We start from the raw sequence: 25,444 nt of genomic DNA on the forward strand, positions 1-25,444 counted from the left end.
AAACTGACCCTGCACTGCGACTAGGCTGATGCCCTACAATGGAGTGGGTGACCCATTCCTTGTGAATAGACCCACCGACGATCTTAGGCTAATCTCAAGCAAAGACCTATAGATAGGGGGAAGAGGGTTCCTGAAAGATATAAGGACTGGGTACAAAAACGGGTCACCTCCTAATAGAAAACACAAAGAAGGCTGCAGAAACAAACTGAAAACAGAAACTAAGACTAGCAGAACCAGAGGTCCCAGCACTGCACTAATTAACCCCTTCCTTACCAATGACGGAATAGTACATCATCGGTAAGGATCCACACTTTGGGTTGGGCTCCGGCGGTGAGCCCACCTCAAAGCCGCGACATGTCAGATGTTATGAACAGCTGACATGTGCCCGCAATAGGTGCGAGCGGAATCGCCGTCCGCCCGCGCCTATTAACTAGTTAAATCCCGCTATCAAAGCTAACAGCGGGCAGTTAAATAGCATTTCCAGACGACGGGCCGGAAATGAGCTCATCGCCGACCCCCGTCACGTGATCGGGGGTCGACGTCACGTTGCCTGGACAACCACAGGTCTCATAGAGACCTCTATGGTTGTTCCAGGCAGATGGTTTTGAGCGCTGCCCGGTGGTCGGCGCTCAAAGCACAGCAGTAAATCTGCTACATTTGGGCGATCTGCTCATCGCCCATATGTAGCAGAGCCAATTGGGTTGTGCATGCTTCTAGCCTCCTATGGAGGCTATTGAAGCATGCCAAAAGTAAAAAAAAAATTTTTTTTAAAAATAAAAAACCCTAAAAGTTTAAATCACCCCCCTTTCACTAAAATCAAAAGAAAACAATACAAAAAATCCCACATACACATATTAGGAATCGCCGCATTCAGAATCGCCTGATCTATCAATAAAATAAAAGCATTAATCCGATCGCTAAACGGCGTAGCGAGAAAAAAATTCAAAACGCCAGAATTACGTTAGAAATTGCAATAACGGGCGATCAAAAGAACGTAGTTGCACAAAAGTGGTATCCTTGAAAACATCAGCTCTGCACGCAAAAAATAAGCCCTCACCCGACCCCAAATCACAAAAATTGGAGACGCTACGGGTCTCAGAAAATTGTGCAATTTTTTTTTTTTAGCAAACTTTGGAATTTTTTTCACCACTTAGATAAAAGAGAAGATAGACATGTTTGGTGTCTATGAACTCATAATGGAAGGTTAGATTTAGCATCTAGTGAACCTAGCAGAAAAGTCAAGCAAAAACAAGTGCAATTTCACCGCACTTGGAATTTTTTTCCCGTTTTCGAGTACACGACATGGTAAAACTAATGGCATCGTTTAAAAGTACAACTCGTCCCACAAAAAAAAATAAGCCCTCATATGGCCATACTGACGGAAAAATAAAAAAGTTATGACTCTGGAAAGAAGGGGAGCGAAAAACGAAAGCGAAAAATCGAAAAAAGCTCCAGGCGTGAAGCAGAAAGCAAGACTCCAAGCCAGACTTCAAGCAGATTAAGGCTATGTGCACACACAGCGGATTTGGCCTCTGCGGATCCACAGCAGTTCCGAAGACAGTGTACAGTACAATGTAAGTCTATGTGATTTACAATCTGCTGTGCACATGCTGCGGTTTTTACACTGCGGAAAAACTGCGGTTTTGAATCCACAGAAATAAATGACATGTCAATTCTTTCTGTGGATTCTGCTGCGGTTTGCCATCTCCTGTATTGTAGAGATGATAAACTGCAGGGAAAACCACAGGTAAAACTGCAGGTCAATTTACCTGCGGATCCGTACGGAAAAATCCGCAGGTGAATCCGCAGCGTGTGCACATAGCCTTAAACTGTTGTCCAGCAAGGAATGGGAGACAGGTGCAGGTTAATAAATGGTGATACAATCACCTGACCAAAGGCAAACCCAGCACCAGGGGAAAAACACCAGCAGCCAGAACACCACAAGAAAATAGCGGATAGTCACAAACTGAGCAGATTCTAACAGATACATGGTAAGGTTTTTAATATTAGACAGTGTAAGACCGCCCCAAACAGGGTCACCTTGCTGGTGGTGGGATGGATTTTATGCTATTTTTGATCAAAACATTGTTACTAAGAACCCTGTGTTATTTAAATGCACTTTTGCTTTTTACATTTTTAGTTACAGCAGGGTTTATGTTCATTTTGCTTCTTGTAGGTTTTGTATAGATTATAGAGGACTACCAGGACTGGTGCTAGGACAGGTCACTATCAGGGTCAGTGCTGGGACAGGTCACTATCAGGACTGGTGCTGGGACAGGTGACTATCAGGGTCAGTGCTGGGACAGGTCACTATCAGGACTGGTGCTGGGACAGGTTACTATCAGAGTCAGTGCTAGGACAGGTCACTAATAGCAATGGTGCTAGGACAGGTGACTATCAGGACTGGTGCTGGGACAGGTGACTATCGGGACTGGTGCTAGGACAGGTCACTATCGGGACTGGTGCTGGGACAGGTGACTATCAGAGTCAGTGCTAGGACAGGTCACTAATAGCAATGGTGCTAGGACAGGTCACTATCAGGACTGGTGCTAGGACAGGTCACTATCGGGACTGGTGCTAGGACAGGTCACTATCGGGACTGGTGCTAGGACAGGTCACTATCGGGACTGGTGCTAGGACAGGTCACTATCGGGACTGGTGCTAGGACAGGTCACTATCGGGACTGGTGCTAGGACAGGTCACTATCAGGACTGGTGCTAGGACAGGTCACTATCGGGACTGGTGCTAGGACAGGTCACTATCGGGACTGGTGCTAGGACAGGTCACTATCGGGACTGGTGCTAGGACAGGTCACTATCGGGACTGGTGCTAGGACAGGTCACTATCGGGACTGGTGCTAGGACAGGTCACTATCGGGACTGGTGCTAGGACAGGTCACTATCGGGACTGGTGCTAGGACAGGTCACTATCGGGACTGGTGCTAGGACAGGTCACTATCGGGACTGGTGCTAGGACAGGTGACTATCAGGACTGGTGCTGGGACAGGTGACTATCGGGACTGGTGCTAGGACAGGTCACTATCGGGACTGGTGCTGGGACAGGTGACTATCAGAGTCAGTGCTAGGACAGGTCACTAATAGCAATGGTGCTAGGACAGGTCACTATCAGGACTGGTGCTAGGACAGGTCACTATCAGGACTGGTGCTAGGACAGGTCACTATCGGGACTGGTGCTAGGACAGGTCACTATCGGGACTGGTGCTAGGACAGGTCACTATCGGGACTGGTGCTAGGACAGGTCACTATCGGGACTGGTGCTGGGACAGGTCACTATCGGGACTGGTGCTAGGACAGGTCACTATCGGGACTGGTGCTAGGACAGGTCACTATCGGGACTGGTGCTAGGACAGGTCACTATCGGGACTGGTGCTAGGACAGGTCACTATCGGGACTGGTGCTAGGACAGGTCACTATCGGGACTGGTGCTAGGACAGGTCACTATCGGGACTGGTGCTAGGACAGGTCACTATCGGGACTGGTGCTAGGACAGGTCACTATCGGGACTGGTGCTAGGACAGGTCACTATCGGGACTGGTGCTAGGACAGGTCACTATCGGGACTGGTGCTAGGACAGGTCACTATCGGGACTGGTGCTAGGACAGGTCACTATCGGGACTGGTGCTAGGACAGGTCACTATCGGGACTGGTGCTAGGACAGGTCACTATCGGGACTGGTGCTAGGACAGGTCACTATCGGGACTGGTGCTAGGACAGGTCACTATCGGGACTGGTGCTAGGACAGGTCACTATCGGGACTGGTGCTAGGACAGGTCACTATCGGGACTGGTGCTAGGACAGGTCACTATCGGGACTGGTGCTAGGACAGGTCACTATCGGGACTGGTGCTAGGACAGGTCACTATCGGGACTGGTGCTAGGACAGGTCACTATCGGGACTGGTGCTAGGACAGGTGACTATCGGGACTGGTGCTGGGACAGGTGACTATCGGGACTGGTGCTAGGACAGGTCACTATCGGGACTGGTGCTGGGACAGGTGACTATCAGAGTCAGTGCTAGGACAGGTCACTAATAGCAATGGTGCTAGGACAGGTCACTATCAGGACTGGTGCTAGGACAGGTCACTATCAGGACTGGTGCTAGGACAGGTCACTATCGGGACTGGTGCTAGGACAGGTCACTATCGGGACTGGTGCTAGGACAGGTCACTATCGGGACTGGTGCTAGGACAGGTCACTATCGGGACTGGTGCTAGGACAGGTCACTATCGGGACTGGTGCTAGGACAGGTCACTATCGGGACTGGTGCTAGGACAGGTCACTATCGGGACTGGTGCTAGGACAGGTCACTATCGGGACTGGTGCTAGGACAGGTCACTATCGGGACTGGTGCTAGGACAGGTCACTATCGGGACTGGTGCTAGGACAGGTCACTATCGGGACTGGTGCTAGGACAGGTCACTATCAGGACAGGTCACTATCGGGACTGGTGCTAGGACAGGTCACTATCGGGACTGGTGCTAGGACAGGTCACTATCGGGACTGGTGCTAGGACAGGTCACTATCGGGACTGGTGCTAGGACAGGTCACTATCGGGACTGGTGCTAGGACAGGTCACTATCGGGACTGGTGCTAGGACAGGTCACTATCGGGACAGGTCACTATCGGGACTGGTGCTAGGACAGGTCACTATCGGGACTGGTGCTAGGACAGGTCACTATCAGGACTGGTGCTAGGACAGGTCACTATCGGGACTGGTGCTAGGACAGGTCACTATCGGGACTGGTGCTAGGACAGGTCACTATCGGGACTGGTGCTAGGACAGGTCACTATCGGGACTGGTGCTAGGACAGGTCACTATCGGGACTGGTGCTAGGACAGGTCACTATCAGAGTCAGTGCTAGGACAGGTCACTAATAGCAATGGTGCTAGGACAGGTCACTAATAGCAATGGTGCTAGGACAGGTCACTATCGGGACTGGTGCTGGGACAGGTGACTATCAGAGTCAGTGCTAGGACAGGTCACTATCGGGACTGGTGCTGGGACAGGTGACTATCGGGACAGGTGACTATCGGGACTGCTGCCTCACACACACCATCTCTTCTTCTCTGTCGCTACAATCCCTGAGATGAGATAACCACCTAATAATGAGCGCACACGGAGATGTCTTGCACTAACACTCGGTGCTACCGCCTGTGAACATTGCACGGTCTCCGCTGCTCGCCATCGCCATCTGGCTGTAGGTCATTTTATATCTAGGAACTAACCCCGCGGGCGGAGCTTGTGCCCGGGCTCTGATTCCTGGTGCACAGTGTTACCAGGGAGACGGTGGTGCTGGAGCCGTGCTGTCGTCTCTGTGCTGTGTGTAAGTTGTGCTGCTCTTTGTATGGTGCAGTCTCTGCCGCGGTGCTGGTGCCTCTAGCTGAGGTGTGACACCAGGATGTGTGCTGTCATGGCGTCAGGTGTAGGCAGTTGCTATGGCTACAGTTATTCTTGCTCTGGCTTTTATATCATGTTCCTCCTTTGTAGTGTGTCTTCTCGTACCACACTCTGCAGTGTCTGTATGTGGTGACCCCCAGCACTAGCATATGGGGGGTGTCATGGCATTACTAACATGTGGCACCTGGGCAAGAGCCACTCATATCTCTGCCACTGTGCACACACTTGCTGTGCGGTTGTTGTTATTGGTGGGTGCTTCCATACAACATAGGGTTCTGGTCCCTGGGGGCAGCAGATGAGACCCCTCCATCCTGCTGTGCATGGAGCCGTAGCTTAATGTAACCCTTCTTGCCCCGGCTGAATGACATTGTATGTAGCGACTGCTTCTGTATATCTCAGTGATGCGGAGATTCCTTTGTCATTGACCCCTATGTTAGTGGTCAGTGTATGTCGATACCGATAACGTCTGTTAAGCCCTCATCTAATAACTAGTGATAGACATCTTAAAAAAAAAAAAAACATGAAATGAAATGGTTAACTGTATGTAAACCATGTGTCATTTCATGTCGGGTTGGGGAATGATTATACAAAAGCCGGCAAATGTTTCAGCGACTATTCCACTATGAAGAACTGTATGAATTAGAAATATATATATATATATATATATATATATATATATATATATATATATAAATGTGTCTATATGACGTGTGTGTGTGTGTATATATATATATATATATATATATATATATATATATATATATATATATATTCTTTCGTTGCTTTATTTAACCGGTCAGTGTGATTTTACTGTATTGTAAAATGAATTGCCGGCTTTTTGTAAAGGACACCGGGTACGAAAATCGGTGACAATCGCAGCATGCTGCGATTATCTCGGTCCGAGGAATGGATCAGACAAAAAAAGCATGATGGGAGCAGCACCATAGAATAACATTGGGACGAATGCAATGCAATTTTTTTTTTTTTTTTCGCACTGCATTCGTCCGATTTAATCGCTAGTGTGACTCCGGCCTAAGTCTTCTTACTCAGGCATGTCACTTTCCACAAGGAGAAAGGTTACACCTTACATTTCATTAGGCACAGGCAGTTTCCACTGGTTACAAAAGTCCTGTTAGCCTTGTAGAGCAATGTTCTTTTACATTTCTTCCTTTTTAATTTCCACTGTACATCATGGGCCATCAGATTGATTAATGTTAATCCCTTGTTCTTTTATGCCCTTTGCAAACCTATTAGTGAGCACAGTGTGGGGTCACAGGACTAGTACATGGCATCAAAAGCCCACAGACAACCCTTTAAGTACTGGTGGGAGCAGCTCACCTAATTACCAACTTTCTTGGTCGCATTGACAGTTTTGAGCATTTATTTCAAGTGAAGGTTTTTTGATAAAATTATTCTCAAACATAGGAAGACATTACTGCCGATTTTGAAATTAGGGCAGAGACACACTGGCGAATTTTTCGTCTGAGAATCGGATCGGTAAAACTTGCCCTGGCCAGCACCTCTCCGGACCTGAACTTGACAGCTGCATAGATTAATCCATCACGCTGTCATGCTCAGGTAAGGAGAGGTGCCGGCCAGGGCAAGTTTTACGATCTGATTCTCGGATGAAAAATTCGCCAGTGTGTCTCTGCCCTTAAAAGAATATTTTCAGAATCTTTATTGGGAAGGTCTTACAGCTAATAGTGTCCCAGTGCTATAGAAGACGTACTATGGTTGCTAAATGCAAAGGCTTAGAGGCAGGCACAGTTCCGTTACTGGTTACGTCGGGACAACACTGTAGCATCATAATGTTATTGTACCGAATGGTTATAGCATCTTCTGATAGTGGAATCAATATTGTTATATTTATAATATATTAATTCTTCCATGAATTGGATAACATTTAATTTTTTTGTTCCCAATATCTATTTTAACCCGGTATGTTTTATTGTACAGGGCTGTTGTGATGGCGCTATCCCCGGTCAGTGAAGAAAGCCCAAATTATGAGGAAGTCCTGCACAGGAGTGACTCTCTGAGCGCTGCATCGCAGTATTCTGGAGATACATTTGAATCTATCTCTGACAAATCCAATGAGAGGTATATAAGTGATGCCATTGGCTCAATTATTGATGACCATTCTGGAAAGTATCTCAGTGATTCATTTGAAGCCTCTGTAAGTGAATCCAGTCATCAGCAGAGAAGTGATTCCTTCAGTCCCAATATTATTAACTCTAGTAGGAACTATGAAAGCGAATCTTTTGAGTCTCTCTCCTCTGAGTTGGACGTTCACCATACTTATTCTTCTGAGAAATCGTATGTAGAGTCTGCCTCAGTGGAAGATGACCACATGGAGCATGAGCGAGGTATTTAATATGGTTTAAAAATATTTCTAGATATTCTATTTTAGTTATGCACAATTTTTAGTAAATGGGATTGAAGTACCTTTTTTAGAACAGTCCCTCAAACTGGACCACAAAAGGGTAAGGGCTTAACAAACCATGCCCTAATGTTGTTGTTTTGGTCAGTCCAAGGCAATTGTGGAGCTGGGCCTTAAATGTCTTGATTTTTGGATAATAAATGTTGGTATGTATAAATCATCTTATGTGTATTTACTTAAAAGGAGTCTCTCACTGGGATTTTGCTACCCCATCTGAGAGCAGCATGGAAGGGAAGAGACCCTGATGCCAGCGATGTGTCACTTACTTTACTGGATGTTGCAGTTTTGATTAAAACTTATTTCTGCTGCAGATCTAGCAGTTCTATGAATGCCAAGCCCTGTATAACTCCTCCCCAACCACTGATTGGCAGCTTTGTGTACACTGCATAGGCAGAAAGCAGCCAGTCAGTGGTTAGGTGGAATTTGGAGGACTAAATGATGGCAGGTTTACTAGTCCTATAGTGATCTGCCAATAAAACATATCAAGAGTTCAGCAAGCAGCCCAGTAAGTGATATATCACTGGAATCAGGGTCTCTGTCCCTGTATTATGCTTCTCTTATTTGGTTGCAAAAACCTGGTGACAAATTTCCTTTAACAACAGTCTAGACTCTGAGAAAATCTTTATTTTATCTAAATGCAGATTCTGAAAGGCTGCTCAGATGCCATGGTCAATAGCAACCACAGCCTTGGTACTGTAGCTTCCCTAACAATCTGAATTCTAAAATTATTACGGTATTTAACTCACACAGTGAAAACTTAAAAACATAAAATTAATGTAGTAAAAACAAATATTAGGAAAAACCCATAAAATAGTAGAAATCCTTTTTTCCTGTAATCTCTACACAAAAAGATATTTTTTAATTTACCCTAAATGGTGACATTGAAAATACAGCTCATGCTACAAAATTAAAAGAAAAAAAAGACATTATGCAGCTGCATTGATGGAAATAAGAAAACGTTCTGGCTCTTCGAATGCGAAAATGTAATGGAAAAAATGTTGGACAGGTTGTTAGATGAGTCCATCATTAACCCTTTATCTGTCAGCTTTGGAAATATACTCATGACATATAGGTGTCATCTGTGAACTTGTGTGAATGTTTCCCCAGCTTCGAGATCAAAGTATTAACTAGGGTAATAACAGAACCCATAATGGTTCCCCCTGTCCTGTGCAGAATGAGAGCAGAAAGCGATGTGTCTCCGTTTTATCGCCTTCTCATTATTGAATTCTAAAATAGATTTTCTGTCCACCCACAATTCTTTTAAGGTTTCTACAAACTGCAATTTTTTTTTTGTTACTCAGCTAGGCTTCTAACAAGCTGTCAGGAAGCGTTTATCCTCCAGTCGTGAGATCAACATATATGCAGGCTTGTTCTGGCCCATAGGCGAACAGGAGAATCCTTGGGTGGGCCCCTTTGCAAGAGTGGGCATCACCCTCTTATATGAGCAGTACTCAACACAATATACTTGAATCACTTTTTAAAGACAAAGCCAGTATCTTTTTCATTTATCAGTCTACCCAGTTCATTGTTATATAAACTTGTAATTGAGGATAATGTCACATTTTCATTTGGCTGAAAAGTGGGGCCCTGGAGTTGGTTACTGGTGGACCCCCGGTGTTTCCTGTGCAGTGGACTCCGCGAAAATGGCGGGTGGCGCATGCGCAGATGGAGATCTCGGGAGATGAGATTTCAGCACTGAGATCTCATCTCCCGAGATCTTGATGACGAGATCTCCATCTGTGCATGCGCTGCTCCCCCGGTGGCCATGTTCCCAGAGTCCACCGCACAGGAAACCCCAAAACTGCGGGGGGGGGGGCTCTGGCCTTTCACAAAATGTCAGCACCGCTGGGCACACCAGCAGCATCGCCGGGTACTCCAGCAGCACTGCCGACACCCCCCTCATCCCAGCCTGCAGCAACGGTACCGGTAAGGTATATACACGTTATAAGACACCACAAATTTGGGGGGGGGGGGGGGGGAGTGCGTCTTATAATCCGTAAAATATATATATCTATCTCTAAGCCACAGAGGTGAATAGCGGCACCAGTGTTAAAGCATATAATCCTCTGTACGGAGGAGTTGAGCCGGATTATTGAGCCTTTATCAGCATAAATGCCCAATTTGGAGGTGCTTAGCATATATCAAATTGTGGATATAAATGATTCAGAAAAAGGTGTGCAGCACACACCATGGCAGCTTGAATTAAAAGTCCTTTATTTTGTGACTATCGTCTTAGATGGTAAGGTGCAGAGGCGTGTGGGGAGAGAGGAGATTATATATATATATATATATATATATATATATATATATATATATATATATTAGTTGAAACCAGAAGTTTACACTATATAAAGAGACGCATACGCATGTTTTTCTCAATATCTTGACATGAAATCAGAATAAAACTTTCCCGTTTTAGGTCAATTAGGATTACCATTTTTATTAATATTTGTCAAATGCCAGAATAATGAGAGATCTTAGTGATCCTGTGTCAATTTGTAACTGAGAATACTGACACTGTAAGGCATTAACCCCTTTACCCCCAAGGGTGGTTTGTACGTTCATGACCGGGCCAATTTTTACAATTCTGACCACTGTCCCTTTATGAGGTAATAACTCTGAAACGCTTCCATGGATCCCGGTGATTCTGACACTGTTTACTCGTGACATATTGTACTTCATGTTAGTGGTAAAATTTCATTGATATAACTTGCGTTTATTTGTGAAAAAAATGGAAATTTGGCGAAAATTTCGCAATTTTCCAAATTTGAATTTTTAGGCCCTTAAACCACAGAGATATGGCCCACAAAAAACTTAATAAGTAACATTTCACATATGTTTACTTTAGATCAGCACAATCTTGGAACCAAAATTTTTTTTTGTTAAGAAGTTATAAGGGTTAAAAGTTGACCAGCGATTTCTCATTTTTACAACACCATTTTATTTTTAGGGACCACATCACATTTGAAGTCACTTTGAGGGGTCTATATGATAGAAAATACCCAAAAGTGACACCATTCTAAAAACTGCACCCCTCAAGGTGCTCAAAACCACATTCAAGAAGTTTATTAACCCTTCAGGTGCTTCACAGGAATTTTTTGAATGTTTAGAAAAAAATGAACATTTAACTTTTTTTTCACAAAAAAATTACTTCAGGTCCAATTTTTTTTTATTTTACCAAAGGTAACAGGAGAAGTTGGACTGCAAAAGTTATTGTGCAATTTGTCCTGAGTACGCTGATACCTGATATGTGGGGAGGAACCACTGTTTCGGCGTATGGCAGAGCTCAGAAGGGAAGGAGCACCGTTTGACTTTTTCAATGCAAAATTGGCTGGAATTCAGATCGGACACCATGTCACGTTTGGAGAACCCCTGATGTGCCTAAACAGTGGAAACCCCCCACAAGTGACCCCATTTTGGAAACTAGACCCCCCAAGGAACTTATCTAGATATGTGGTGAGAACTTTGAACCCACAAGGGCTTCACAGAAGTTTATAACGTACAGCTGTACAATTGAAAGATCATATTCTTTCCACAAAAATGATCTTTTCACCCTCAATTTTTATTTTTCCAAGGGTAACAGGCACCCAAAAGTTATTGTGCAATTTGTCCTGAGTACGCTGATACCCCATATGTGGGGGTAAACCCCTATTTGGGCGCATGGCAGAGCTCGGAAGGAAAGCAGTGCTATTTGACTTTTATGGCTGGAATTGGGATCGGACGCCATGCCGCGTTTGGAAAGACCTTGATGTGCCCGAACAGTGGAAACTTATGAATGGGTCACCGAGGAGGATGGCACGAACATGCTAAGCCACCAGAAAACCAGAGAGGTTGGTAACTAAGTGGGTTGCAGACCCCTGATCCTAGCAACTCATCTAGCAGTAGCCGTGGAGCGTTCCTACGATGCCCTAGACGCTTCGTCACAGCCGGAGAACTAATTAAGCCTAAAGCCAGAAAGGAGAAATCTAAACTGTCCCGGAGCAGATCCCCAAAGGAATAGACAGCCCCCAAACATATATTGTCGGTGAGACAAGATGAGACACAAACACAGGCAGAAAACAGACTGAGCTAACGGTAGGGCCCAAGCTGTCTAGACAGGACAGAAAAGATACTGTCTGCAATCACACACAAAACCCTAAAAAAAAATCCAGCACTTCTGATATACAAAAAACCTGAGGCCACATGACCTCTCCCCCGCTAGACCAGCACTCTGGTATACACTGGAGGGCAAAGCAAAAGATACTAACATAACGGGACTGAACAAACTGACACAAGCTGTAACATATGGAGCAGGGCCCAGTGCTGCCCCGAGCAGGGAGTACGCTGAAACCTAGCAACAAAGCAGAAAGCAAAAAAAAAAAAGCACAACCAGATTAGATGCAAAGGATTAGCAAAAGAATCACTTAACTGAACCATGCAGATCTGGCAGGGGACAAAAGAACTCCAAATACACAAGGAGGAAAATCACCAGCAACCTCCAAGAGCAGCCAGCTCAATTATATGCTCCCAGCCAGTAATCCCAGGTTCCCAATTGTCGTCAGGTGGGGAACTCCCATCAACCTGGCCAGCTCCACTACTCTCAGTAACCACCAGAGGGAGTAAAGGGAGCTTCGGCTCAGAAATCCGAGCAAGGGAATTCACAACAGGAAACCCCCCCACAAGTGACCCCATTTTGGAATCTAGACCCCCAAGGAACTTATCTAGATGTGTGGTGTGCACTTTGAACCCCCTAGTGCTTCACAGAAGTTTATAAAGCCCAGGCGTGAAAAGAACAAAATCATATTTTTTCCACAAACATGATCTTTTAGTCCCCAATTTTTTTATTTTCCCAAGGGTAACAGGAGAAATTGGACCCCAAAAGTTGTTGCCCAATTTGTCCTGAGTACGCTGATAACCCATATGTGGGGGTAAAACACTGTTTGGGCGCATGGCAGAGCTTGGAAGGGAAGGAGCACCATTTGACTTTTTCAACTCCGAATTGGCTGGAATTGAGATCAGACGCCATGGTGCATTTGGAGAGGACGTGATGTGCCCAAACAGTGGAAACCCCCCAATTATAACTCCAACCCTAACCCCTACACACCCCTAACCCTAATCTCAGACCTAGCCCTAATTGGAAAATGACGCTTTTTATTGTAAATAGTTTTTGCATCACCACATTTTGAGAGCTATAATTTTTCCATATTTTGACCCACCGAGTCATATGAGGTCTTATTTTTTGCGGGATGAGTTGACGTTTTTATTGGTACCATTTATGGGTACATGACATTTTGTAATCACTTTTTATTCCGATTTTTGGGACGCAGAATGAACAAAAACCAGCATTTCAAGAATTTCTTTTGGGGGGTGCGTTTACACCGTTCCGCGTGCGGTAAAATTGATGAAGCGGTGTTATTCTTCGGGTCAGTACGATTACAGTGATACCTCATTTATGTCATTTTTTATGTTTTGGCGCTTTTATGCAATGAAATCAATTTTATATAAAAAATACCGGGTTCAGATCTTGTCCCGAGATCTCGGGAGACGAGATTCAAATCTCGGCAACGAGATCTCGTCCCCCGAGATCTCGAGACGAGATCTGAACCCGCGCATGCGCCGTCCCCGGATCGGCGGCCATCTTCCCGGCGTCCATGTTCCCGGAGGCCACCGCAACATGGCGGAAGCCAGCAACGGATGTGCGGGGGCCTCCGGGCTGCGAGGAAATGCCGGCGGAGCCGCCGCCCCTGCACGGAGCACAGCCCGCCGCCACCCTCATCCCGCAGAGCCCAGCTGCCCCAGCCCACTTGCCCCTGCCCAGCACAGCCCACCTGCCCCAGCCCACTTGCCCCAGCACAGCCCACTTGCCCCAGCACAGCCCACCTGCCCCAGCACAGCCCACCTGCCCCAGGACAGCTGCCCCAGCCCAGCACAGCCCACCTGCCCCAGCACAGCCCACCTGCCCCAGAACAGCCCACCTGCCCCAGTACAGCCCAGCTGACCCAGCACAGCCCACCTGCCCCAGCACAGAGCCGCCACCACCGCACCAGCCTGGAGCACTGAATGACCTCTGTGACCACTCCTCCACCTGTGCCGGATCCCTTCCCAGGTAAGCTGAATTCGGACTGTAAGACGGACCCTCATTTGACACATTATTATTTTTTTTCCCTATTTTCCTTCTTAAAATTGGGGTGCGTCTTATGGTCTGGTGCGTCTTATAGTCCGAAAAATACGCATTATTTTCGCATTGCTTTATTCTGTGAGCTGTAACTTTTTTATTTTTTCGCTGATGATGCTGGGTGGTGGCTCGTTTTTTGCGGGACAAGATGATGTTTTCAGCGGTACCAAGGTTATTTATATCCGTCTTTTTGATCGCGCGTTATTGCACTTTTTGTTCAGCGGTATCATAATAAAGCATTATTTTTTGCTTTGTTTTTTATTTTTTAAGGGGTTCGCTAATGGGACCGTTTTATAGGGCGGGTCGTTATGGACGCGGCGATACTAAATATGTGTAATTTTATTGTGTGGTTTTTTTTTTTTTATTATTATTATTACATTGTCCCGGGGGGGGATATCACTGTCATGTGTCAGATCGCTGACGTGACACATCACAAGCTGTGACAGATCAGCGATCTGACACAGGCACTGCAGCAGGCTTCCTCATGCCTGCGCTCGGCAGGCAGTGAGAAAGCCGTCTCCCTGCAGGCCCCCGAAGGTCTCCGCCGCCATATTGAATCTGCAAGGAAGGAGGCCCCCGCAGCAGCGCTGCACATCGTGCTGCTGTGGGGGTCTCAGGGAAGCACGGATGGAGCCCCCTCCCTGCCGATGCTTCCCTTATCCCCTGGTACACTGTGATCGTGTTTGATCGCAGTGTGCCAGGGGTTAACGTGCCGGGGGCGTTCCGTGACTGTCCCTGACACCTAGTGCCGGGAGTCAGCTGTGATAATCAGCTGACACCCGGCCACGATCAGCGGCGCTCCCCCGTGAGCGCCGCTGATTGCTATGACACACTATCCCGTCCATGGGCAAAGGGGCCCGGGTCCCATGGACAGGATAGTACGTCAGATGTCAGGAAGGGGTTAATATATGTGGGCCAACAGAGGGGAATTTGAAATATAATTGATTATACTGGAGAACGATGCCACGCTGCCCACTCACCAGTATAGTGGAGATTGGATCCTTGTGCACTCACAGTCACCGCCCGCATCGATGCACTGGACAGGAGTTTACAGCACAATGTGTGTGGTACCAAGCAGGATGGAGGACAAGGTAGCCGTCTCATCCAAACTCGCTCCACTGTTTAGGAAAAATTGCACAAGCGTCTAAGAAAAGTAGGCCATTGGGGCAATATGTAAGGGTACGTACCCACGGTCAGTAAACGCTGCGGGGTGGACGCTGCGTACATCTGCAGCGGCCAGATGCTACAGCATAGTGGATGGGATTTCATGAAATCCCATCTTCACTATGTGTCCTGAGATGCCTCCGGCTTCCCTGCGGAGACGGACATGTGGCGCATTTTTCCAGACCGCAGCATGTCTATTTATGTAGCGGAGATGACCCGTCTCCGCTGCATAAATTACCCATTCACTATCATTAGATGCGGTAAAACTGCATTATCTTCTTAGTCACATGCGTATTAACTGCGGGAACGCAGCTTACTACGCATGTGTACTAATATAGACAATGTCGTACCTTGTTTCAGCTGGAAGTTCACGTACACTGCAGTTCTCGCGAGCTGAGCGGACTGCGAGAACTACCGTGCACATGACCACCGGGGATGGGGTTATCTCCAGTCACTTGCCAAGTTCTCATGATCATGTGACTGCGAGAACTGCAGTGCATGTGAACGCCGGGGACCGAGTTATCTCCAATGATCATCTTCAAGCTCCGCTGTGTCTGGATGTCAGGCTGAGTGGTGGCATAATGCCACCATTCAGCCAAAGGCATCCAGATGTAGCAGAGCTGGACTCATCGTGGGACAATATGCATATTTTCTCGGCAGACAGGTATGGTATACTGTTGCTTTTTTATTTTATTTCTCTTACAGGAGAAAGAGGGCGTCTGTGGAATACGCGGTGCAGTAAGTATGGTTTAATTAAGATCTATTAAAGGAGTCTGTCATTATTTCAATTAAAGGAGTTTATTATGGCTGTGTCGTTATTTACCATGAAACTATAGGATTAGTAATGGATAGGTGTCTTATAGACGCTTCTCCATTACTAAGCCGTGGGCTTGATGTCACTGGACAATATAAAGGTGACATCAACCCCACAAATATTACCCCACTTGCCACCGCTACAGGGTAAGTGGGAAATGCCTGGTAAAGTGCCACAATTGGCACATCTTTGGATGCGCCAATTGTGGGGCTGCTACGGGCTGATATTTTTTAGGCTGGTGAGAGCCAGAATCCATGGGTGTCGCCAGCCTGAGAATAGCAGGCCGCATCTGTTTGCTTTTTCCTTGGCTGGCTAACAAAAATTGTGGGACCCTATGCTGTTTTTTTTGGAGAGGATCCCACTATTTTTGCTAACCATCCAAGGTAAGCTGATTGCTGCGGCCTGGTATTATCAGGCTGGTAAGGTTCATGGATATTGGATCCTTACCAGCCTGAAATACCAGTCCCAGTAGTCTGCTTCACTCTAGATGGTTAACAAATATAGGGGGACCCCACGCTATTTTTAAAAAAAAATTATTTATTAAAAAGGAGGGGACCTGTCTCTGTGCTTTCCTCCACTTCCTGTGTCGTGTATTTCTGGCTGTGTCACAAGATTCCATTATTTAAATTAGTATACATGCCTACGCATTTCCCGCACTTAATACGCATGTGACTAGGAAGATAATGCAGTTTTACCACACCTAATGATAGTGAAACAGGTAATTTACGCAGCTACATAAATTGAAATGCGGTCTGGAAAGACACACCTCATGTCTGTCTCTGCAGATGTGCCACGGGCGTCACTGAACGCATAGTGGGCAGGGGATTTCTTGAAATCCCATCCACTATGCTGTAACAGCTGGACGCTGCAGGTTGGACATTGCGGATGTACCCAGCGTCCAATCCGCAGCGTTTACTGATCGTGGGAACATACCCCAATATATCTGCAAACGAAAAATCACTTTTTCCTTCCCACGCATGCAATGAAAAAACGCATCAAAAACAATGACCTCAGATGCAGATTTGGTGCAGTTTTCACCTGCGTCATATCCTGAGCAAATACTGAGCCATTCCTGATCGTGTGCACATACCCTAAAGGGACCTCCACGGTGCTTTTTCCTGCGTGTTTTGTGTATTCAAAATAGCTGATGCCTTTGCTAATTCCACTTAGTAATTTTCATAAACATGAATAAATATATATAGAAGTATATTGCAGTTGTTGTCCTGGGAGCTCCCCCCTTTCTTTTTTTGTATTCATTAAATGTGTGTGTATAGTATATATGTATGTATTGTATTGTAGTGTAATAATATACTCCCCACCGGTCTCTCCAGTGTCCAGCGCCGTTCTTTTCTTATCAGTGACGTCATGGCTTTGCAGCTATTTTCCTGATCGCTCTGTGTGACCTGGATGTGGCTTTCACAATGTAAGTCTATGGAGAGTCAGAATGAGACCCCATTGACTTTCATTGTAGAAGAGACTTCCGGGTCATTAATAGAGCTGGGTAGTCTGAAGAGCAATGAGGTCACTGAGAAGAGGAGCAGAACGGAGCTGGATCCTGGGGAAAGTAGTGGTAGATGAGTATATTAAACCCTTCAAGGCATCCGCCGTACATGTACGGTGCATATCGAAAGCAGGTGTATGGAGCGAACTCCCGCAGTGAGCATCACCCAGCTGGTGATGACTGTGTGTTACAGCCAGGACCTTCCCCTAACAATTGCAGGTGGAGCAGTGCTCTGCCCGTGATTGTTAGCTTATTAATTGCCGCTGTCAATCCTTGACACTGACATGTAACACGCGCCGACATGCATGCACGTCATTATATCTGCCCATCGGTGTGCCCGTGATGTGATTGACAGTCAACAATGGGTTGCCATGACAGCTGAGGGCAGCTGATGAGCCCCAATGGCTGTCATTATAGAGCTCTTTTGAAACCCTGGCTGTGGCCGGGCTTCAAGGTGACTGTGATTTCTGCTATGTGCAGCGATGCTGTGACATTACTGTGTATAGCACAAGTAATCGGATGATTGCATCTTTAAGCCCCCTAAGTGGGCTAACAAGAACAGTAAAAAGTAAATGTATTAAAAGGTTTAAAGAAGTATGAAGAAAGCAGAAAAGACTCTAAATACGAGTGCACACGATCCGCAAATGAAATAGACATGCTAGGGTCTGGAAAGAGGCGCCACATGTCAGTCTCCGCGACTGAGCCGTAAGTGTCTGACGCATAGTGGGCATGGGATTTCTTTTAATCCCATCCACTATGCTGTAACATCTGGCCGCTGCGGGTTGGACGCTGCACAAGTACACAGCGACAAACCCGCAGCGTTTACTGATTGTGTGCACCTACCCTAAAAGTTCAAATCCTCTCCCTTTCCCCCACTGGAAATAAAAATATAAAAAAATGCACATGTGGTATCGCCGTGTTCAGAAAAGTCCACTCTATCAAAATATAAAAAAATTAACCTGATCGGTAAACAGCTTAAACGGAAAAAAAATCAAGAATTTCAAAATTAATTTTTTTTTTTTTTGGTCACTGCAATTCCACAAAAAGACTGTAACAAGTCATCAAAAACTCACATTTATCCCAGAATAGTACTACTAAAAACAAAATCTTGCCCCACAAAAAATAAGCTATCACACAGCTTCATCGACTGAAAAGTAAAAATGTCACGGGTCTCAGAAAATGTTAATGCAACCACCCCAACGTTTTTATTTGCAAACTTCTGATTTTTTTTTTCACTACTAAAATAATAAAACTGGACATGTTAGTTATCACCGTAATCATATTTGTGAGGAGAATCATATTGCGAGGTCATTGTTACCACAAAATGTACACCGTAAAAACAATTCCCAAAAAACGTTGTCATTTGCTTTTTTTTTCCACAGTTTCACCACACTTGGAATTTTTTTCCCGTTTTCCAGTACACTGGTAAAATGAATGGTGTCATTTATAAGTGTAACTGGTCCCGAACAAAACAAGCCCTCATTTATATGAGGACAGAAAAATAAGAATTATGGCTTGGGGAAGAAGGAGAGGCAAAAACAGAAACACAAAGACGGAAATTGGCTGCAGTGTGACGGGGTCAATACACACACTACAGTACATGCAAACACACATTTGAGTATGTTTCCACGGTCAGGATTTGCTCAGGATTTGACGCAGGTAAAATCTGCACCTGAGGTCACCTGCGTTTTTTATGTGTTTTTTTTCATGCGGATTTGTATGCGTTTTTTTTGTAAGCTAAATAAAGATATATTATTTAACAAAAAAAGAAAGATTTGTGATGTCATTTCTGCTCCAACCTCCTCTTTAACATTTGTTCAAACCACACTCCATTACACACACAGATAGATAGATAAAATGAAAAAGCAGCACAAGAAAAGACAAATGACGGGTGCAGGCTTTCCAGGCATGTACCAAACCTCCAAAATAGTCCTCCAAAGACGAAAGCAGCACACCATAAGAACTTCAAATAGAAAGATGTTTATTAGCCCATCTGGCTATGTGCCCATGCAGCAACGTTTTGGCCCAATAGGGGGTGTGGACCTTTCTCAAGCAGTGTAACAGTGCAATGTGAGTGCTATTTAAAGCACACAAATTATACAGGTATTTTATAGTAATTAGGCAATGTAAACTATGCAAAACTTAATCTCATAAATTGTGATGTATAATGATGTATAATCATAAATTGTGATGTATAATCATAAAGTGCATATATAGTGTAAAGTGCGATAGTGCAACACTTATCAAAGACATTTTTATCTTTACACCAATTCTGTTAATTGATCATAATCATTAAAGGGAATCTGTCAGCCTTTTTATCCCCTATTAGCTGCCGGCATAGACATCGGGGGCTTATCTACAGCATTCTGTAATGCTGTAGACAAGCCTCCGATGTAACCTGAAAGAGAAGAAAAACAAGTTATATTATACTCACAGAGGTGGGCGGTCCGGTCCGATGGGTGTTGCTGTCCGGTCCGGCGCCTCCCTTCTTCATGCGATGACGTCCTCTTCTCCCGTCCTGTAATCGCTCCGGCGCAGGCGCACTGCTTTGCCCTGTTGAGGGCAGAGCAGAGTCCTGCAGTGCGCAGGCGTCGGGAGAGGTCTGGCACCTGCGCACTGCAGAATTCTGCTCTGCCCTCAACAGGGCAGAGCAATGCGCCTGCGCCGGAGCCATTTCAGGACGGGAGAAGAGGACGTCATCGCATGAAGAAGGGAGGAGCCGGACCGTACCACAACACCCATCGGACCGGACCGCCCACCTCCGTGAGTATAATATAGCGTGTTTTTCTTCTCTTTCAGGTTACATCGGAGGCTTATCTACAGCATTTCAGAATTCTGTAGATAAGCCCCCGATGTCTATGCCGGCAGCTAATAGGGGAAAAAAAGGGTGACAGATTCCCTTTAATTAGCGGCAGCTGTAAACTCATAAAAACATAAACATGACTCACCCCAAAACCATTATAAGAGACATGCCGAATACCATGTAGATAGATAGACAGATCTACAGATCTATCTATCCATATATCTATCTATCTCATTCCATCTATCTCTATCTATAGATAGAAAAAAAATTGTGTTAGGCCGGGGTCACACTTTACGAGAAACTCGTACGAGTCTCGCACCTCAATACTCGGCACTGCCGCTGACACTCGGACCGGAGCGCGTGACTGCATAGAAATACATGCAGCTACACGCTCCTGTCCAAGTGCCGGCGACAGTGCCGAGTATTTATATGCGAGAGTTGTGAGTTTCACGCATGTCTGACCCCGCCTAATATGTAATGTCCTTTTCCCTTTTTTTTTTATTTTTTATTTTTTTTAATTAATTTTTTTTTTTTCAAAAATTGGTGTGGGCTCCCGCCCCCCGCCTCCCAAAAAAAATGACGTGGGGTCCCCTTATAATAGCCAGAAAGCCTTTGCAGACAGCTGCAGGCTGATATTCATAGCCTAGGATATTGCCCTCCCGGCTACAAACAACAGCCCGCAGCCGCCCCAGAAATGCGCCATTTCCGGCGCTTAGCGTCTCTCTTCCCACTGCCATGTAGCGGTGGCATATGGGGTAATAAGGGGTTAATGTCACCTTTCATTGTAAGGTGACATTAAGCCTGGTTAATAACGGAGTAAATAAGATCTTGTCCTGAGATCTCGGGAGACGAGATCTGAATCTGAGCATGCGCCGCCCCCAGCGGCCATTTTCCCAGAGGCCACCGCGTCGCAGCAATGGAGCTGAGGGGGCCTCTGGGCTTTGACGAAATGCCGGCGGAGCCCCCCACGCTGCACAAAGAGCAGATTAAAAAGTCGTCTTATACGCCGGAAAATATGGTACCTATATAGAGACATAATACCAATAAAAACTGCAGGAGAAAAAAAGCACAAATAGGGTCTTACCCGATAAAACTAAGTATTGTTTTACTCAAAAAAAAACGCTCACCTGGTGCTGTTATTGTAAGAGCATATAAGTGTCAGCTGCCGCAGATCCACCGGTCAACAAATGACCATGTCAGGAACAGTATACAGATAATTTGTGGATAACATCTGCACTGCCGAACAAATGTAAATCCAGATGTATTGAAGATAGAAATGGTGGTTTAATTCTACACGTTTCAAAGTCTATATGACTTGTGGAATTTCCTGAAGAAATAGTCATATAGACTTCGAAACGCGTAGAATTAAACCACCATTTCTATCTTCAATATGTCTGGATTTGCATTTGTTCGGCAGCGCGGCTGTTATCCACAAACTTCCTGTTTACTTTATAGAGACGTAACCAGACACTTTTCTTGAGCAGTAAGTTTTTATATTACTTCCTACTTATGAACATTGATACTTGATGTATAATTTTAAAACTGTATTTCTGAGTTTCTTTTGTTCTCCATCTGGGTATTTGGCACCTCCTGGTTTAATATTTTTCCTTAATGTTTTTTTTTTTTTTAATTATTTTAAATTCAGTTGTTGGAGGATTCTCTTTTTCACTATAGGTTGTTGCGGTCATAATGGACCTTTCCGTTATCTCTTTGGGCACCATATGCTGATCTTTCTAGAGAATAAAGAAAACAATATTTTTTTTCAAAAAGAGATTATAGAGTAAATCCAATTGTGATGAGAGACCATGCAGGAAAATGATCTGATAGTCATAAATTATGACTTTGATAGCATAGAGTCTTTTTCTGCTGAGTGTAGAATACTGACCTTTTACTGCAATAACAAAAGAGATAAGAGACTTTGTTCATAGCAATGCAAGCTTTATGATAAATGCCTTGCACATAATGTTGCTGTCTTAAAAGTGTATCTCCAGGCAAAAGAAGTTAACTGAAGTCTTACAATGCAGATATCTCAAGGACACTCCAAGAAAAATGTCCTTCCTATAATGACAGCCTCAGTGGCATCTGCATAAAGAACTGTTCTCACTGATGGAGCTAAAAGATCTCAGAGAAGATAAGACTGAGGGGCTCCTGACACTTCTCCTTAGGGCCCCGTCACACATAGCGACTCGCCAGCGATCCCGACAACGATATCAACTTGTCAGGATCGCTGGTGTGTCACTACATGATCGCTGGTGAGCTGTCAAACAGACAGCTTCACCAGTGATCAGCACTAGCGTCGCCGAGCACGCGGCGTCGCTGTGTACGTTAGTTACCAGCGCGTTGATGCAGGGAGCTGGTAACTAAGGTACGCATCGGGTTTCTAAGCGGCGCGCGTCACGTAGAAACCCGATGTGTACCTTGGTTACCAGCTCCCTGCATCAGCGTGCTGGTAACTAAGGTACACATCGGCTTGCTAAGCACCGCGCGCTGCTTAGAAACCCTGCGTTTACCTTAGCTACCAGCGCGCTGATCGCTGGTCTCCCGCCTGTCACACGCAGTGATGGATGCGTGCTGGGCAGCGGGAGACCAGCGATCGAAAAAATGTCCTGGCTATTCCAGGACGATCAGCGATACCCGGTAGGGGGGCCGGTCGCTGGTCCGTGTCGCACACAGCGATCTCGCAGGTGAGATCGCTGTTGCGTCACAAAACTTGTAACTCAGCAGATAGCTATGTGTGACGGGGGCTTTACAGGCACCAAAGGTGCCAATACACATTATAGATCAGTGATGGGGTGCCGATTTCATTGGGACTCGTAGACCATATAATGGGTGCAGTGAAAACCAGAAATAGTGCTTGAAGATGGTTCTATTGATTGAGCTAAAATATAGCACGTATTTAAGGGTGAATAAAGACCATCACTGTTTTTGAATCCTGGAGTGCTGCTTTCTTGTCTCTATTTGTGAGTATAGGAGGACCAGAGGGAACCTCAGATTTTCTCCCACTCTGGTAGGATTTTTTACCGCGTTGCTACTACTTGTGCTGTTTATGATGTGTATTTTGGTATATGGACTTCCCTTCTCTACATCCTTCCCCAATGCCAGGGACCAAAAGGGTCAGGCATGTTTGATTTTATATACCCAACCCTTTCTTTTTGAGTGTTATAAGTCACTACTAGCAGAGTTTGTCACTTGTGCAGGTATATGAGGGATGTGGGGGTAAGGCGCAACCTAGAAAGTCTAAAATGCAGAATCACATGAGGGATATGGAGGTGGCCGGCCACAATCCCCAATATCTCTATGTAGTAGCATCGTAGGTTAGGTTATGGTTTATAGGACTGAACGTTTTTCAAGAGACTGCCCAATATACGTCTATTGAAGCACATCAGACAGGTGGAGAACTTGTAGGCCAAAGGAACCCCCAATAAAGTAAGGTGTGGGGTGACAGGAGAAAGATCTAAATCAGGGCAAAGCATACATTTCCAGCTTTACAGTATCTAGAGCCTAGAGATACTCATTAACTAGTGGAAGCTAAATCCATATTCAGAATTGCATATAAACTAAACATAAACCCACAAAACATATGTGATCAATGGTGGACTTTGATCTCTTACAGCCAATACAAGCATGCAAATAAGGCCCGAAAGTGAGAACCAAATATAAATCTAGAAATATAGAAGTACCGTATATACTCGTGTATAAGCTGAGTCTTCAGCATTTTTTTTTGTGCTGAAAACGCCCCTCTCGGCTTATACACGAGTGAATTATCCCAGAGGGGGAGCGGCGGAGCAGCGAGTTACAGAGGAAGGAGCCAGCAGCGGCTGCGGCTGTGCCCGCTGCTAAAGAGAAGCGAATATTCATTTCTCTTACAGCGCGCACAGTGACTCCCGCAGCAGCCGGCTTCCAGAAGACATCCTACTCTCCTCCCTGCGCGCCCTGCATCTCGTTGGTTCCGGCTTCCAGCAGCTCTTCCTGTGCCGAGCGATCACGTGGCCCCACTCATTAAGGTAATGAATATGCACGCGTCTCCACTCTCATAGGCGTTTTTTTTCTTGTAATAGGAGCCATGCATACAAGGACGAGGGGGGGGGGGCAATGCATACCAGGACAGAATGGAATGGCGTCTTACACACCCAGTCGTCTTTGTAAGAAAATAGAGTTCTGATTAGGAGAGGTGGAAGAGCCGGACTGCAGACAATCCTCTAAAGCTGAGGTCGAAGTTTATTCAGAGATACATGGCAAAACAGAACAGATAGTCAGAGAAGTTGAAATATGCGGGCAAAAGCAGGAATTCAGACGGGCAGAGATTCGCTAAGAAGTCTGGCGATGATAAGGCTCTGTGCCCTGGCCATGGTGAGGCACAGTGGCATGATGGCGATGGAATCGCCCCGAGCAACAGTAACAGGGGCTTTTTATAATACATTTAATAGCAAAGGGCGTATATATGGTTACATCATATCTTTTTGGACAAAGGAAAAAGTGGCACAACATTACATCAGTAATTAACTTTTCACCAGACCACATTAAGAAACACATAAATCCAATATTATCTCTAACTACTGTCATTAATCTTATTACTGCTCTTAGACTAAACCCATAAATTCATAAATTTGACAGTTGCAGAAGTCTGTTTCCTACTAACACTATCATAAATACACATATTTCCCATATATTCGTTGGTTTTATTTTCTCATTGCCCTGAGGCTGATCCAATTTACCTGTATGCACATCTACTAAATTTGTTAATGGGCATGGTCTCATTTTACATCCTCCATCGGCTTTTACAGAGTACATCGTATTATTTCTATTGTAAAAGTTGAATATATTCTTTCCTAACTTTCATAAGATGGCTGCCTCGTTGCTCATGTCAGCACAGTGTATTATGGCTGACCATTCTCTTACAGTCTTATACGCCGGAAAATACAGTATATACCATATAAGGAGGTAAAGAAATAAGTGTATGGCATACAGTAAACTCTTAAATATATAAATATACTCCACAGTCAGTTATTGGCAGCGCTTTAGACCCAACCCATGTCTGCTGTGTCCAAAGCGTTGTGGTCTATTGAACACAGGTGACTTCGCATCTAGGCTCGCGTCTCCACAAGATAAATAGACTTGCTGCGCCGCATGTCCATCTCTGTGGGTGATCCATGG

At 45.3% G+C, this 25,444-nt stretch overlaps 1 protein-coding gene across 2 annotated transcripts in view; it reads left to right on the top strand.

The window, feature by feature from the left end:
- Positions 1-1,853: 1,853 nt before the first annotated feature.
- Positions 1,854-25,444, top strand: part of CUNH8orf48 (chromosome unknown C8orf48 homolog) — a 70,101-nt gene continuing 46,510 nt past the window's right edge. The window contains exons 1-2 of one of the 2 annotated variants that reach the window (XM_073547573.1): positions 1,854-1,991; positions 7,374-7,780. In XM_073547573.1, the coding sequence (XP_073403674.1) occupies positions 7,384-7,780 (397 nt within the window). In that variant the 5' untranslated portion in view covers positions 1,854-1,991; positions 7,374-7,383. Of the gene's footprint in view, positions 1,992-5,282; positions 5,344-7,373; positions 7,781-25,444 lie in introns of those variants that run through there. The other variant, XM_073547574.1, reaches the window with a different exon arrangement.

Source organism: Dendrobates tinctorius, unplaced genomic scaffold (assembly GCF_039654945.1).
Source record: "Dendrobates tinctorius isolate UK_male_01 unplaced genomic scaffold, ASM3965494v1 ptg000154l, whole genome shotgun sequence".
NCBI lineage: Eukaryota > Metazoa > Chordata > Amphibia > Anura > Dendrobatidae > Dendrobates > Dendrobates tinctorius.